Source organism: Callospermophilus lateralis, chromosome 18 (genome assembly GCF_048772815.1).
Source record: "Callospermophilus lateralis isolate mCalLat2 chromosome 18, mCalLat2.hap1, whole genome shotgun sequence".
Lineage (NCBI taxonomy): Eukaryota > Metazoa > Chordata > Mammalia > Rodentia > Sciuridae > Callospermophilus > Callospermophilus lateralis.
This window is the reverse complement of record NC_135322.1, coordinates 60,353,620-60,367,301: the sequence shown is the minus strand read 5'-3', so window position 1 is coordinate 60,367,301 and position 13,682 is coordinate 60,353,620. Positions and strand designations below refer to the sequence as shown.

The 13,682-nt window shown below is 42.6% G+C and overlaps 2 protein-coding genes across 7 annotated transcripts in view; both read right to left on the bottom strand.

Annotated features, from left to right (window-relative positions):
• The window catches only part of Gan (gigaxonin), a 383,888-nt gene that overhangs the window by 248,925 nt on the left and 121,281 nt on the right, over positions 1-13,682 (bottom strand). The gene's annotated exons all lie outside the window — the stretch shown is intronic.
• Positions 1-13,682, bottom strand: part of Atmin (ATM interactor) — a 23,752-nt gene extending 10,070 nt beyond the window's left edge. For 2 of the 6 annotated variants that reach the window (XR_013089319.1, XR_013089320.1), the window contains exons 1-4: positions 13,341-13,682; positions 7,593-7,718; positions 6,629-6,828; positions 2,897-5,297 (exon numbers count right to left, since the gene is read on the bottom strand). Coding sequence is in view for 1 of the 6 variants with exons in the window: in XM_076839498.2 (XP_076695613.1) it covers positions 3,491-5,297; positions 6,629-6,828; positions 7,593-7,718; positions 13,341-13,682 (2,475 nt within the window). In the remaining 5 variants the exon portion in view is untranslated. Of the gene's footprint in view, positions 1-827; positions 5,298-6,628; positions 6,829-7,592; positions 7,719-13,340 lie in introns of those variants that run through there. The other 4 variants (XR_013089322.1, XR_013089325.1, XR_013089321.1 and 1 more) reach the window with 3 other exon arrangements.

Genomic DNA, 13,682 nt, shown 5'->3' with positions numbered 1-13,682 from the left:
GATTAAAACTCACATCACTTAACAATTGGAGTCATTTAGATGTTGAGAGTATGAAAGGGTATATGTTGTCTTCTCCTAGCATCAGATCTAATTAATGGCACTTCAGCATACTTGTGGTGACAACAGACAAACATACACATTGTGAGATAAAAGGAAAATGAAACTGCACTATCCCTACGTCCCTAAAGTTAACTTAAGGCCCTTTAATGTACCAGATAGTAAGTGTTCTTTCCATCAGTATTAGCAGGTTTTGATGAGCAGTTTTGAACTGAATTACTATCTCTAAAATTGAGGCCAGAAAGGATTAAATGAAAACAATCCCATTATTTGGCAGAATTAATAAAAGTTATTTCATAGCTAGACCAATACTGTTCAGTATCTTCACATGAAAAAGTAATTTCAGACTTTACTCAGGGTCTTTCAGGTAAGTTTACAAAATTTTTGTTTTCCTGTGACCTAAAGCAGTTAGATACACAATAGTTCAGCTTTCCTGTAAATTGGTGATGGAGCAAAGAAATAATTATTCTAGTCCTCTTGTTTTTACTCATAAGCCTAGAACCACCTTATCTAGAGACAAAGGTAGATCATTATAAAATGGTAGCATCAGGTAATGTGTGAATTGTAGTAATTGAGTGCCATTTTTAGGTAAATTATTCACCTGAAATTTAAAAAGGAAAATTATTAGTCTATTTTCATGAACAAAAAAAGTAAAACAATAATGAAACTAACAGCACAGTTACTTCATCATGTCACTTTTAGAAGATGAGTCTGTAAAAAAGCAACAAAATAAGTCGTATCATGAGCAGGTCAAAAAACTCACACAAAAAGAATTCTAGCTTCCTTTTAATCATTGAATTTCAGTTTTTACAAATGATCTTAGGACAATCCAGGTAACTAAGGTTTTTTGGGGGAACAGTTCTTGTACATGAAGAACAATCACATGCTCCACTTTTTGTAAATAACTATTGGCTGGATTAACAAACATTGCCACAAACAGAAGTAAAGCCATAGATCACTGCATATGTATTTACAAAAAGCCATAAACAAACATGCATTTCTTCTTTATCAGGACAACTTAAATAGATGTTTGAACATTAAGGCAGTGATGATTCTAAAACAATGAAAATCTAAGTTAAGGCTTTATGTTCATTTTGAAACTCATATTCATAGGCAACTGTGACCAAAGCAAAGTTATCTACTAGATATTAGTTCATCTGCTTGGATATGTTATTAATCCATTACCAATTCTCTTTCAGACATATGGGATAAGCATTATTACCAACACCATCAATTTACTTTAATGAATCATTAGTTTCCTTCTTAAGTTCTATTTTGAGGAGTTAGGTTTCAGCAGCACAAGCATGTGCCACAGAAAAAACAGAGCATTTTTGGGTAAAGTTTGAAAACACACAGGTTGCACTTGCCTGAGTGTTGGGCAACAATTGAATTCAGGCTGGGCACAGTGGCACACACCTGCAATCCCAGCAGCTTGGGAGGCTAAGGCAGGAAAATCTCAAGTTCAAAAAAAAAAAAAAAAAAAAAAAGCCAGCCTCAGCAACATAGTGAGGCTCTAAGCAAAACTAAAAAGGACTGGGGATGTCACTCAGTGGTTAAATGCCCCTGGGTTTAATCCCCAATTCCAAGAAAAAAAATCAACAAACAAAACAAAACAGGATCTACTAACTAGAGAACCCCCAAAGCATACTTGATGCTGTCCTTGTCTCAAAATAGAAAATATTCTCGATTACTGAAGCAAGTTTGATAGTTTATTCTGTAATTACTAGCCTCAAGACACAAATGATAAATTTATTAGACCTGTGTTTCTTTATTCAAGGAAAAGATGGGTGGTGGATGGAAGGAAAAGTAACTTTAAAATAACTGCAGATTGCACTCTCGCCCTATCAAGCTCAGAAGTATAAAGTTTTGAAATCTGGGTTTGAGGGGTAGTGTCCTCTTTTCCTACTTTAACATTGAGGACAAGTCAGATGCAGTCTGTAGGTGCATGGTGGGAAGCAGTTCTATGCCCCACCTTGGTCTGCTGTGGAGTGCAGGAAGGGTGTTTATAGATGTGGTAATATTCATATTTGGTCTTCCTCCCTGGTAGTAGACAACTCCTAAAATCCTTGTTATTTCCAGCAATTTTTTTGTGTGTTAATGAGATCATTGGTAGCTGGCAGCCCCTAGGTACCTTTACAATGAGGACTCATCACAGCAAAGACATGATTAGAGGGGTGGGATTATCTTCAGCCTTACCCTGCCTTAACCCTCTACCTTCTGGGAGGGGAGAGAGGCTGAAAGTTAAGTTGATCATGGCCAGTGATTTCATCAATCATACCCTTGAAGTTTCAATAAAGGCCCAAAAGGACAGGGTTCAGTGAGCTTCCAGACAAACTTGGATCCCTGGAAGATGGCTCTCCTAGTGAGGGCATGGAAGCCAATTCCTTCCCACATACCTCACCCTGAGCATTTCTTCATTTGTATCCTTTGCAATAACCAGTAAACATGATGTTCCCCTGAGTTCTGCCAGCCACTCATGAATAAATTGAACCCAGGGAGGAGACTATGGCAACCCTAATTTATAAGTGCTGGGTTAGACACTCTGGAGGCCTGGACTCCAGATAGTGTCAGAATTGAAGAGCATTAGAGGACACCCAAGTGGCATCTGCTGCAGAGCTGCTTGCTGGTACATGGGGAAAACTCCCACACATCTGGGCACAGAAGGCTTCTGGATTGATGGTGGTATGAAAGCACAGGACCACACACCCCAGGATGAACTAACAGGCATGATTTAACAACCGTGTCTCCTTAGTCTGGATGTAGTACTTGGAAGAATCACTATTTACATTAAGTGCTTGCTGCCCTTTCTCTAGGCAGTAATAATTTCACAGCAACAAACCTCTTGTGAGGAAAGGACTGTTCGCGCATGTTAGCATCAGTAATAGCTCATGAGAGGAGGGATGGCAGTGACTACATGGAAACTTGCAAAAGCTGAAGACAGCTGTAAATTCCCTTGATGTCTTCCAATCAGAAGAGAGATGGCAAAGCAGATGAAGCTGCAGCAACAGGAGTCTTCAACCACAGAAGCATTTTCTAGAAGACATTTTAGGTGTAATTTAAGTATGTTACACTTTGCTAAAACATTTTGGAGATTTGGTAAGTTTGCAATCTACTACCTTGCAAGCTTGGCTTCAGCTAAATGGCTGTATTGGTTTTATAGGAACAAGATAGTTTTAAAGATGGAAAGACTAGCTATAAAAGGGCAAATGTATGCAACACAAGAACAATTATTTTTAGATCAACATCTTACACTTTATAATACACTCACATTTATACACAAATTTATGTTTACAAGTACAAAAGGCAAAGAACTGCAAAGAATCTAAGCAACTGCATCATCAGCTACATTCAACAGAGTTAATACTGTTGTCCCTGCTCCCATTATCTAAATCTGGAAGGAAATAATAAACACCATCCAACCTGGACTTAACCTTTAGAAGTTGGAGACTGCGTGCAGCTCGGCGCATGTCTGAGTTTCCACAGAGCTGAACTGAGATTCCATCGTGTTCCAGGCCAAATCAGCTAGAAGAAAGTCATCCATTGCTGTCTGAGTTTCATTGCTGGTAAAGAACAAGCTCCCCAAGGTTTCAAAACCTGAACTCATGGTCTGTGTTTCTGTACTGTTCAACTGAACTTTGCTCTCTAGGGCAGATAGGTTTTTAGCAGCGGATATTCCTTCAGTTTGGGTCTCTGTGTCTGATGAATCAGTGCTCATGGAAAAGCTGGAGTGTTTGAGGATGCTGCCAAGGGGCAGATGAGGGCTACTGTCCAAAAAGAAGTTTAAGTCTGTCTGCGTTTGTGTGTCAAACATCTCAAGGCCTAGGAAGTGAGAACTTCCCCTATACCCGTAGGGCTGGACAGATGTGTCTGCAAGTAAGAAGTCAGTTTGGGTCTCTATGTCCAGTGATTCCAAGACTGGCTCAGTGTTCATGGTGCTAAGTTCACTCTCTTCAGTTTGAGTCTGGATATTTGAAGCTGAGAAGAACTCTTCAATATCAAAATCTATTCCAGGATTCTGGGTTGAGCCAGATGGCAGCTGGGTGTCAGGCCCAGGGTTTGTGTCAGACAAAAGACTACGGTTATCCAATGTCTGATCGGGCAGATTACTTGACAAGATGTTTTCTAAATCACTTAATAAGTCTATGGTTTGGGTCTGATTATCTGTCATGTTCTGTGAAGGAAGCATACTGTTCTGTGCACTGAAGCTCAAAATGGGTGCAGATTTCTCAATATCTTGATTTAAAGTCTTAGGGTCATTCTGAGGTAACAAACCAGGAGTTACTGTCTCTGCTACTAAGCTGCTGCTTATAATAGTGTCTGCAGGGACACTGTATGATGAATGGACACTCTCAAAAATGTCTCTGCACATTCCAGCTTGGTCCATCTGTACTTGGCCACATGTGGGACTTTGCATCCCACTGGTTTGGGTTTCTCTGGAGATCCCACCTGGCTGATAACAAGTGTCCATAAATGCATCAGTCTGAGCGGCTATAGATGAAGTTACCTTAGAGCTGGGCAGAAGCGTCTGGGTGTGAACACTAATGGGAAGGGACACTTGAGAATCAAACGACAGATCAGTCTGAGAACAAGATGATACAGAGGAATCAGGGCCAACCCACTGTGCAGAAGGTAGGAAATTTTGTGAGGCATAGGACAGATCTGTCTGTACATTGATTGAAGAAATGCTGTTCTTCTGACACGTGTTCCCTAGTTCTTGTAAAGGATTAGACAGATTTTTACCCAAGTTCACTTGAACACCGGTACTAACTGGCTCAACAACAGGATTTACAATTTTTGAAAGAGGTAGGCTCTCCTTAAGAGAACAAGCCTCTGACTCTAGGCCAAGGATCAGGGTTCCTACTGACAAGGGCACTAAGTGCACAGCACCTGCAGTGGAGCCCTGATCCATACCTAACACCACAGGCTGGGCCGAAGAGTCGGCCGTAGGCACGAAGACAGGCACAGGAGAGAACTGCATGACCGGAAGTTTAACCAAAGCCACTTTGGGCTTTGGTAGAAGCAACTTCTGAGGATATCTTGGAGGTGTTGTGACACTCTGTTTTCTGGCATTAGAGCTGCAAGAATCTTCAAAAGAATTTACTAATTTTATTTCTGAAGTTTCTAGTTCTTGAGGATCTGGTCGAGGAGGGGGTTGAGTGCTCAATGGTTCAATGGTCTTATTAGATAACTTCTGGTTTTGTAGATAGTTTTCCATTTTTCTTTTTTTACTAGGTGGATCCCTAAAGACAATGACAAAGCATAAAGAAAATAATTTTAAAATGCTGCTTTCTGAGCTGGGTGAGGTAATCCCAGCTACTTGGGAGGCTTAGGTGAGATGATTGCAAAATTTGAGGCCAGCCTAGTCTAGCACGTGAAAGGCTCTGGATTCAAGCCTCAATACTGGGGGGGAAAATGCAGCTTTCTTAGACCATGACACTATGTCTTAATGATACATGCTACTGCCCTTATCAGAGGTCAGACCCCACCCAAAGAAGACTATTCCCTTCTTGAACTTCTGGGAATGGGGCTTATTATGGGGCAGATGTTCAGAAACATGCAGATAGGGAAGAAGAAAGCATATATATATATATTTTTTTTAATGCTGTAAGTACTAGAATTTAACTGTAAGGAAGCCAAAAGAGGTATACATAACACAAGTTTCATCATCCGTAAAGTTGGAAGCTATTATAACAAATAGAAATTTACTTTTTTTTGAGTACTAGGGATTGAAACCAGGGGCACTTTACCACTGAGTTACCTCCCCAGTCCTTTTTAATTTTTATTTTGAGACTTGCTGAATTGTTGAGGCAGGCTGTGAACTTGAGACTCTCCTGCTTCAGCCTCCCAAGTTGCTGGGATTACAGGCATGCACCACTGACTGGCAAGATGTTCCATTAAAAAATTTCTAAAGACCTAGTTTTCCCTGCCCTCAAAAAGAAGTACAGGGTTGGTATTGTGGCTCAGTGGTAGAGTGCTCGCCTAGCATGCGTGAGGCACTGTGTTTGACCCTCAATACCACATAAAAATAAAGTCATTGTGTCCATCTACAGATAAAGAAAAATATATGGTAGTACAGAGTCATGATAAAACTTACTCTTCAGCAATCTGATATTCCTTACCAGAAGATGGTGGAAATTGAGATTTCAAATGGGCATAGTAAGAGACCCTCAGAGAGTTAGCAATAGAAAAAGGAGGAATAGGGCTGGGGATGTGGCTCAAGTGGTAGCGCGCTCGCCTGGCATGTGTGCGGCCCGGGTTCGATCCTCAGCACCACATACAGACAAAGATGTTGTGTCCGCCAAATACTAAAAAAATAAATATTGGAATTCTCTCTCTCTCTCCCTCTTTAAAAAAAAAAAAAGAAAAAGGAGGAATAACTGGGTCAGATTCCAGGCCCAGATACAATCCTTTGCTAGCACTGCTGCCGTTTCCAAAAGCTCCCTTCTTTGATGTCACGTTGCTTGTCCATCATTCCTTTTCCTCTCCTTGTACTGTTAGTTCTCCAGGAAGTTTCAGATGAAACTCCTCCCACAGCTACTGACTTATGTGCCACTGTTTCTTTGCTCTTTACCTGTGTTCTGCAGGGATCTCGTGACCAGTTCGGTAGATGTGAGACTGTAATGCCGTTCTGCTGGCATAGGGACAGCCGCATGTGCACTGGAAGGTCTTGCCACAGTCCTCCGCGTGCCTTTTCAAGTCCCACTCGGTACCATAGGAATTGCTGCACTTGCTGCATTTATGCTTCTTCTCGGCATGCATTTTCATAAAGTGCTACAGAGAGCAAAGAAGGAAGGAGGGTGAGAAACAGCCACGGCACCAAGTACTGAGAACATCAAGACACCCAACTTCACAGGTACAAACAGAACAGTCCACCCTCAATAAAAGAACAGGGTAACTGCAGTTTATCACCAGACTCTTCTTAGGGCTTTAGCTTCATGCACAGAGGAGATGACTTTGGAATGGATCCAGGGTACTGGCCTTGAGACTGACCTACAAAGAAGTGCTGCAGGGCAGGGAAAACAAAAGTCTTTGAGATGCTCTCCTCTGGACACCCTGCAGCATTCCTGAGGAAACATTCCAGAGCCTTCTTCCAGGCCCAAATTCCTCTTTCCCTAGTGGCTGGGCCCCTCCCTCCTCTTAAGATAGCTGCTCCTGAAATTGTTTTGTTCCTGGATTCTGCAGGTTCTCACTCCCCTGGAAGGACAGTGGCTTTGTGTCTTTGCCCTAAGCTCTTGGAAGCAGATTCACCCAAGCGAACTATGAGCACAAATATTCTTGCTCTTTGATGGAGAGGTGTACTTCTCTTCCTCTCCAACCCACTCCTGGTAATGTTCTCTCCAAGATAAGCCTCGTTTCTGTCCACTGGAATTACACCCACACTCAACCCCTGTACCTACCACTTGGGAGGTACAGGGGCAGCAGCTCAGCAAGAGCTTATTCTCAATTCTCTGGTAGTGTTTGCTAAGTAATTAGAATGCATACCAGGTTTATACCATCTATATATCATCCTCAGAGAAATACATTAAGTGAAATACCTGTTTTACGAGAGAAAACTGAGAGAATGGTCTGTCGGGACCTCTAGGGCATCCTTCAATTGGACAACAGTAGAATTTTGGTATGGTTTTCAAATCTTTTCTAATTGTTGGATTTACTATGCCATCCTGCAAAAGGAAAATTAAAAAATTATTTTCAAAAAACCCACAACAGAACAGGCTGGTTGTAGAAATAAGGGAATATATGAAAATGGGCACAAGCATTCTTTTTAGGGAGCGGAAAATGTTTTAAAATTGGATTGTGGTGATGGGTTTACACATGCATAAATCTACTAAAATAATTGAGTTATTCATTTAAATTAAATATATTTTATGGCATGTAAATTATTATTCTCAATACATCTGTAAATTTTTCCCCAACTATGTTTTCTTAAAAAAAAAAATAAAATAAAATATAAACCTGACTTCTCTCTATCCCTTTAAAACTCTTCGAAACTTTAAATCCATATTCTTGCAGCTAGTTTCTCTTTTGCAAATGGACTCACACAGTTACTCATAGTCAAGATTGGGGTGTCACCTTTGGTCTTCTTTATTATTCTACCCCAAGATTCCTTGTCTTAAGTCCCTGAAAAAAAACTTCCTTTGACTAGGGCGTGGGGACCCCCTATTCAATGGCATTTTGTCTTTCTCTGATCATTGCACTGCCCCCTAAAGTACCAAAAAGCTAGTTGACACCTTTACACAACTTTGATTCAGGCTCAGTTCTAAGCACTGTCTCCATACCAACTCACTTAATCCTTTTTTTTTCCTTTAATTTTGTATAGTTATAGATGGACAGCATGCCTTTATTTTATTTGTTTATTTTTATGTGGTACTGAGGATCGAACCCAGTGACTCATGCATGCTAGGCAAGCGCTCTGCTGCTGAGCTACAGCCCCAGCCCCTCACTTAATCCTTTTTTTTTTTTTTTGGTGGCACTGGGATTGAATCCAGTGATGCTTTACCACCAAGCTACATTCCCATCCCTTTTTCTTTTTTGGGAGAGGGTCTTGCCAAGTTGCTGAGGCTGGCCTTTTTGAACTTGCTGATGCCCTTCCTGTTCCCTTTCTCAAACACTGTCCCACTCAGCCTAATGCTTTGCCCACCTCCAGTTGGACCCCACTATATCCATTCTTGGATGAGTCTCCTTCTTTGAAGGTTCAATTTGAGCCCCATACCCTTCTTCTACCTTAAGATAGAAATCAGGTAGAAGTGCATGTGGCATTGGAGAGGGCTGGGTTTGTACTGTTTCCATTACTGACTAGTGTGATCTTGGGAAGGTAGTTAACCTCTGAGCCAGTGTTTACTCATTTCTAAAACAGAGCGCACCTGCTTCTCAGGATTACCTGTAGCTTAGGTGTCTGGATTAGCATGGGCCCAGCCCAGCTCAGTGCTCTAGACTGTCCAGTTCCTTGTTCTGTCACCACCCTGAAGATCTTTCTCAGAATTCCAAGAGAGCACCTATGCTACCTTCAGAGCTGTCATTTTTTTCTATAGTTCCTGTCTCCCAGACTAAGCCTTTTTTTAAAAAATTTATTTATTATTTTAGTTTTTGGCAGACACAACATCTTTGTATGTGGTGCTGAGGATCAAACCGGGGCCGCACGCATGCCAGGCGAGCGTGCTACCGCTTGAGCCACATCCCCAGCCCACCAGACTAAGCCTTTTAAAGACAGAAATTTAACACACCTCTTGGAGCCATCTTCCTCCTTATAGAAGACAGCAGGCCACCTGCTGCATGCAGTGCACTGGAGGTGGGGGTGGGTGCGGGGCTGGTCCCTGCCCTGAGAACCACCAGTGCCTGGACTCAGCCCCAGGTTTTCTGGTCTTGGAACTGGATTGGAACCCATATTTGGTTTTATAACCTTGCAGATGACCCCAGTGTGCAGTCTGGGATAAGAACTACAATGTAGCTGTACGTCTGGAAGTTCTGGAGCTGGCCTGCTGTAATTTCAACTCTCTACCTGGCCACTTTATGTGACTAGAGCAAATTAAACTGGCTGGTCTACTTATCTACAAAGTGGGAGTAACAACACTGAGCATTTGGGGGTCGCTGTGGGGACTGAGTTAACACATGGAAAGTGTTCACCGCACAATAAAGCAATTAATGTTGGCTCTGGCCACTGGCGGCAGAGGCTTTCCTTTCCTTCTTTGCTTTATTATGCCAACCAACTCAACACCAATAAACTAAAGTGGTACTTAAGCTATTCAATTGGTCAAGTCTAACTGCCCATGCTTTTCTTGAACACCAAATCTGCTGGCTCTAATAACAACTGACATTGTCCCTCATCCCCAACCTCATTTCACTCACCAATTCATCTAGTGTTTTGTTTTTATGGAAATCTTTTACCATTTATATTCCAGCTTCTAGGCTGTCACATGCTCCATAAACTGCTGACTGGCTCACTTCAAAACTCCTGATACATCCTCAGAGGTGCAAAGCAACCCTTTTCTTTCAAACTCCCTCCTGTGTCCACACCACAAACTCACCCTCTTCAAGCACCATTTCCACCTCCCAGATGTTCCTTTCTCTCTATTCCTGGTTGAAGTCTTCTGACTCTGGACTGTGTTGTTAACCTCTAAATATGTCTTTATCATTCAGACTTTGTCAGATTCATCTCTCTCAAAATACAGCTTTAATCATGTCATTACTTCACCCAAACATTTCTAACAGCCTAAGAGTATGACCCAAGTCCAGGACAAAGTCCCGAACTACACACTTTCTAGGTCCCTTTATCTTCTCTGATTACTCTTTAATTGCTTTGGAATCAAAGTGTTTCAGATTTTTAAATATTTGTATACACTCCAGCAGTTGAGCATACTTAATCTGAAAATCCAAAATGTTCTAAAATATAAAATTTTTGAGCATCATTTTGGTACTCAAAAATTTACCAGATTTCAAGGCATTTCAGATTTTGGATGCTTGAGCTGTAATTATAATTTCATAAATCCTTTCATGAGCAGGGATTTACTTGTGTCTTCTGTTGCATTTAGGAATATTCTGAACAAAGTAAATGTCCAATATAAACTTGTGGCACTGTACTACAATATTCAAGTGGCCCCCTAAGCCAGAACTATATCTTGTGGCAATGAGGCCTCTAAAGACAGTCATATTGGATATCAATAACCCCAATGTTATATTTTTATTATATTTATATAAAAATATAATGTTGCTCCATAATATGTTCTTAAACCCAAGGAACAAAGAATCTCTAGCAGTCAAGAAAGGCCTGTTTACTCCCACTCTTCCTTTTTCTGGATCACTTTAGCTTCTATCCCAAATCATCATAGCTCCCATTTCTCTATGGATCCCACTGCAGGCAAGGTTGGATTAGGATACTTCAAATTTTCTTAAAGGAATAACATAGAATATGGAGATTAAGAACCCACATAAACCCAAAAAGCAGCAAATTCTTTCCAGCTTACAATTCAATTCCCCCATTCTTTCCCATCATCCTCCAGAAGGGTTTGTTAATCATTTACATTATGAAAGGAATATTAAAACAAGAACCATACAACAATGAATGGGGTAGGAACAAAAGATTATCATAACCTGGGAAATAAAAACAGAGGAAAGAAATCAGAATGATGCAAGTAGTGTAACCAAAACAATGAAAATTTCCACTGAATATAAGAAAGTGGATCAGTCAGACATACTTAGAAATAGCTTTAGACTAGAAAGGGATTGCGTGTACCTGATTGAGGACACCCGCAAAGCCACAGAGAACTTCCTGGCCAGCCCAAGTCCCCAGGCTTCTCTCTTGCCTCTCTCTCCTCCCAAACACTTTAATAACATCAAGTATCAAGAATAAAGTGTGAAGAGTTTTCCAGGCAGTAATCAGGCTAAGGGTATAGATTTGCCACCCTGGGGCACCACAATACAGACATGTCTATTTTGTCACATTGGCTACTTTCATTAAAGAAAACTGACTCCTTTCCACCAAGACAGTGGATGTCCAGGAGCTACTGGCACTCTGGTTAGAAAGGTAATGGCCAGGTGCAGCAGCACACACCTGTAATCTCAGCCACTTGGGAGGCGCAGCAGGAGCTCAAGTTGGAGGGAGACCCTGACTCAAAATAAAAAGCGCTGGGGATGTAGCTTGGTGCTTGCCTAGCATGTGTGAGGCCCTGGGTTCAATCTCCAGTACTATAACAAATAATCAGCAGAAGAATGTAGCAAAGTGAGCTGTTTGAAAAGAAAAAATAAAAACAAAAATAATAATGGTTCTGAAACAGAGTTTAATTCTTGCTTAAAAAGGTTGATCCAGTGACTTTGAAGGAATCTTTGAAATGTTCATCTTTCACTGCTCTACATTTAAGTTCAGAAAGAGATCCTGAGTATACTGTGCTGTCTTCAGATAAAATAAAACTGAAAAGTGAATGACGAAAACCAAATGACTTCACCTAATTTCTAGGCAAAGGAAGATACTAGTATTCTGAAATACTTAAGTCCATGTGAAGGTTTAACTATCAAAACCTGTATTGGTTCAAACATACTTTTTCTCAGGCCTATTTTATGTTATGTACTGGTCTCTTGTGGATTTCTGACCATTACATTATTTTAAAAACATAATCAGAAATAAACCTACTCATACTGTCAAACTAGTCCTGAAGGCTAAGTGGTATATTTATGTTAAACAGAGGCTTAACAACATCTTGAAAATTAGAGTTCCCAACAGCAAATCCAGAGAAAAGAAAAATATAAATTGCTAAGAAATGCTGGTTAGAGTAATTTCGTTAACACGAGGGGTTCCTGGACAAACTTCGCTTTATGCTCAGAGACATACTTATGTCTACCAGCCAGGGGACAACACTGAAGGTGGGTCAAGAACCTAGGTATCAGGCTGGACAATCCCCGACGAACGACAGATTTAGTTAAAATTTAGTATGAAAGAGAAAACAGTACATTGAAGATCATTCTGGGAAACCCAACTCTTCTGTATAACACCACAGCCTGCCTGCAGGTCTTCCTCAGCATACCCCGTGCGCATTGCCTGACAGATTTTCACAAGAGAACGCTGTTATATCTTTGGTTCTGTTGGTGTAAAAGAGATCACCTTTCCAAGACAACACGTTTATCTGTTCCACTACGGATTACAACCTCAGAATTCCTGTTGATCTTATCAGAAGTCGGGTTTGAAGATGGTTTCATATGAGGATTTACCTGAAGCTCAGAACATGCAACACTTGGGTAATCGAGTCAACTCAGACGCTGGAAAGCTACATATACACAAACTTGCTTTACAGTGACTTACGTTTTCCTATTATGTCACTGCTGGCATGACAGTAATGACAGAAATTATGACTTAATAGGTTGGGGTGGGGCCAGACATCTGGATTTTTAATAGCCTTCCTATAGAGTGCACCAAAGGTTGAAAATCACGCCCCCTTTTACATAATGTGGGTTTCTCAGACCTGTCACGTTACACTGTTGCCCTCCTAACGGAAATCCACGGGAAGTCCCTGGGGTCCCATTCCTAAGCAGAAACTTGCAAGTGACGGCACTTAGGGCCAAACCTGCAGCAGCTGCTTTCCAACAACTGGGCAGGACCCACTCGGCATCGCTGGCCGGCGGAAAGCAAGCGGGCAGCACCTGTTTCTCATCCACAGAATCCGAACAAGGCGCCCTCGCCAGGCGCGGCAGGGCGAAGCCACGCCAGGCAACGCCGGGGCTGGAGCCGGGAGCCGCCGCCCCCGCGCGGCCACCCCAGCGCCCCAGGCCGCTTTGTCCGGCCGCGGCGCGGCGCTCACCTGGAGGCGGTGGCTCTTGACCAGGTGCATGTTGAGCGCCGGGCTGTTGGGGAGGATCTTGCCGCAGCCGCGCACGGTGCACAGGATGTTGGTCCGCACCGCCCGAGACAGCTCGCTCACCGACGGCTGGATCAGCTCGCGCGCGGGCGGCGCAGGGGCCGCGGGCTGCTGCCGTGCCGCTGCGGGCCGCGGCCGGCTGCCCCTCAGCCGGGACCCCAGGGGCCCCCACGGGCCCGAGGCGGCGGCGGCGGCGGCGGCTCCCCGCGCGGCCTCCGGGACGGGAGGAGCGCCCGCCGCCAGAGCCGCGGGCCCCGCCGCCGCCGCCGCCTCCGAGGCCGCCAT